The 1,426-nt window shown below is 61.6% G+C and overlaps 1 protein-coding gene across 1 annotated transcript in view; it reads left to right on the top strand.

The window, feature by feature from the left end:
- Positions 1 to 1,426, top strand: part of EPHA10 (EPH receptor A10) — a 37,807-nt gene that overhangs the window by 23,628 nt on the left and 12,753 nt on the right. Inside the window, exon 3 of the mRNA XM_035897444.1 lies at positions 760 to 991. Coding sequence (XP_035753337.1) covers positions 760 to 991 — 232 coding nt within the window. The remainder of the gene's footprint in view (positions 1 to 759; positions 992 to 1,426) is intronic.

Raw genomic sequence — 1,426 nt, forward strand, 5'->3', positions numbered from 1 at the left:
GGAACCTTGCTGTACAGGGGTGCCGCGGGCGCCGGCCGTTTCGCATGTGCTGTCACGCAGACCGGCGTGGGGAGGACGGCAGCACCACGCGCACCGCCGGGTTGCCGTGCTGGAGGCGTCGCAGACCTCCCCTTGTGCAAAAAAATGTTGGCAAGGAATGCGGGAGGTCCGAAAGCTGTGAAGTGCCGGGCGGTCTGCCCTGGGCAGGAGGGGTTTGCTCCACGGCGCCGTGAAGGTCTCCGTAGTCCTGCCTCTTATCGTGAGCCCCGAGGAGGAGGCGCCTGTGCCGCGGGTTCGTGGTGCAGCCGCCCAGGTGGTTGTGTCCTGCTGGACCTTCCTGCCTTGCTTCCTGCTGCTGGGGTGGGCTGTGTCCCCCTTCCTCACACGCGGATGATTTGTTATCCCCTAAAGGTCGGCCCTGGGGCCAGTGCATTAACTCGGGGAATTAATTTTAAAAAAAATGTCAAATGCCAGGCAGCAAGGTTGCAGCAGAGGGAGCTGCGCGCAGGGGTGTGAGCTCGTGCGAGCACCGTCCCTCCCGGTGCCCTCTGGGTCCCTCCCGGTGCTCTTCGGGTCCTCTCGCTCTTCCAGCAGAAGCCGAAGGGACTTGGACTCAAGGAGCAAATCATCATGAATAAAACATCAGGAGGACTTTTTTTCTTCAGCAAAGATTAATGAGCTAAGTAATAAATACAGAATTTCACAGATACTTACGTTTACTTTCCAGGGACTTGTTCCTCTCCGCGGGAGTCTCTGCAGGGTGGTCGGGGCTCAGCAAACGCCCCGATCTGACGGAGAAGCGGGACGAGCTGGTAACGGCTGATTTCCCCACGCAGCTTTCCCAGTGCCTGCTGCGAGGCCACTGGTGTGAACGGGCGGGTCGGTCGCTGCAGCCCCTGCACCCCACTGTGCTCTGGCCCCCGGCGCTCACCGGGGTGATCCAGGGACCACCCTTCCGCGTGCCAGGACCGTGCCACCCCGCCGCGGCCAGGCTGGTGGCTGCCGAGGGCAGGCTGGGCAGCCCAGAGGCATGGGGAGGGGGGGCTTTTCTGCCCTTCCCCATTCCCTGCTCATCCTGAGGGGAGCCTTTCTGCCCCCCAACCGGGACAGCTTGCAGCACAGCCCCAGGAGAGCTGGGAAGACCTTACTTGGCACGTCTGGCCACTGGGGAGGTCAGTTTTTCTAATCGATCCTAATTTTCTCTCTAATCAATCCAGTGCAGAACAAGGGGCTCCAACAGAAGCTTTTATCAAGGTACCAGGAACAAAGTTTGTTTTCCCTAAAAAATTCCTCGTGTCTGCCTCGAACGGCACCTTTGCCGCACGGACGCCGCTGTCCTGCGCATCCCAAGCAGCCCCTTCCTCCCTGCTCCTGCGGGCGTGGGCCCTGGCCCCGGGCAGCCCCTCGCATCGGAGCCGCCGCCCCC

Source organism: Egretta garzetta, unplaced genomic scaffold (assembly GCF_000687185.1).
Source record: "Egretta garzetta isolate BGI_Z169 unplaced genomic scaffold, ASM68718v1 scaffold347, whole genome shotgun sequence".
NCBI lineage: Eukaryota > Metazoa > Chordata > Aves > Pelecaniformes > Ardeidae > Egretta > Egretta garzetta.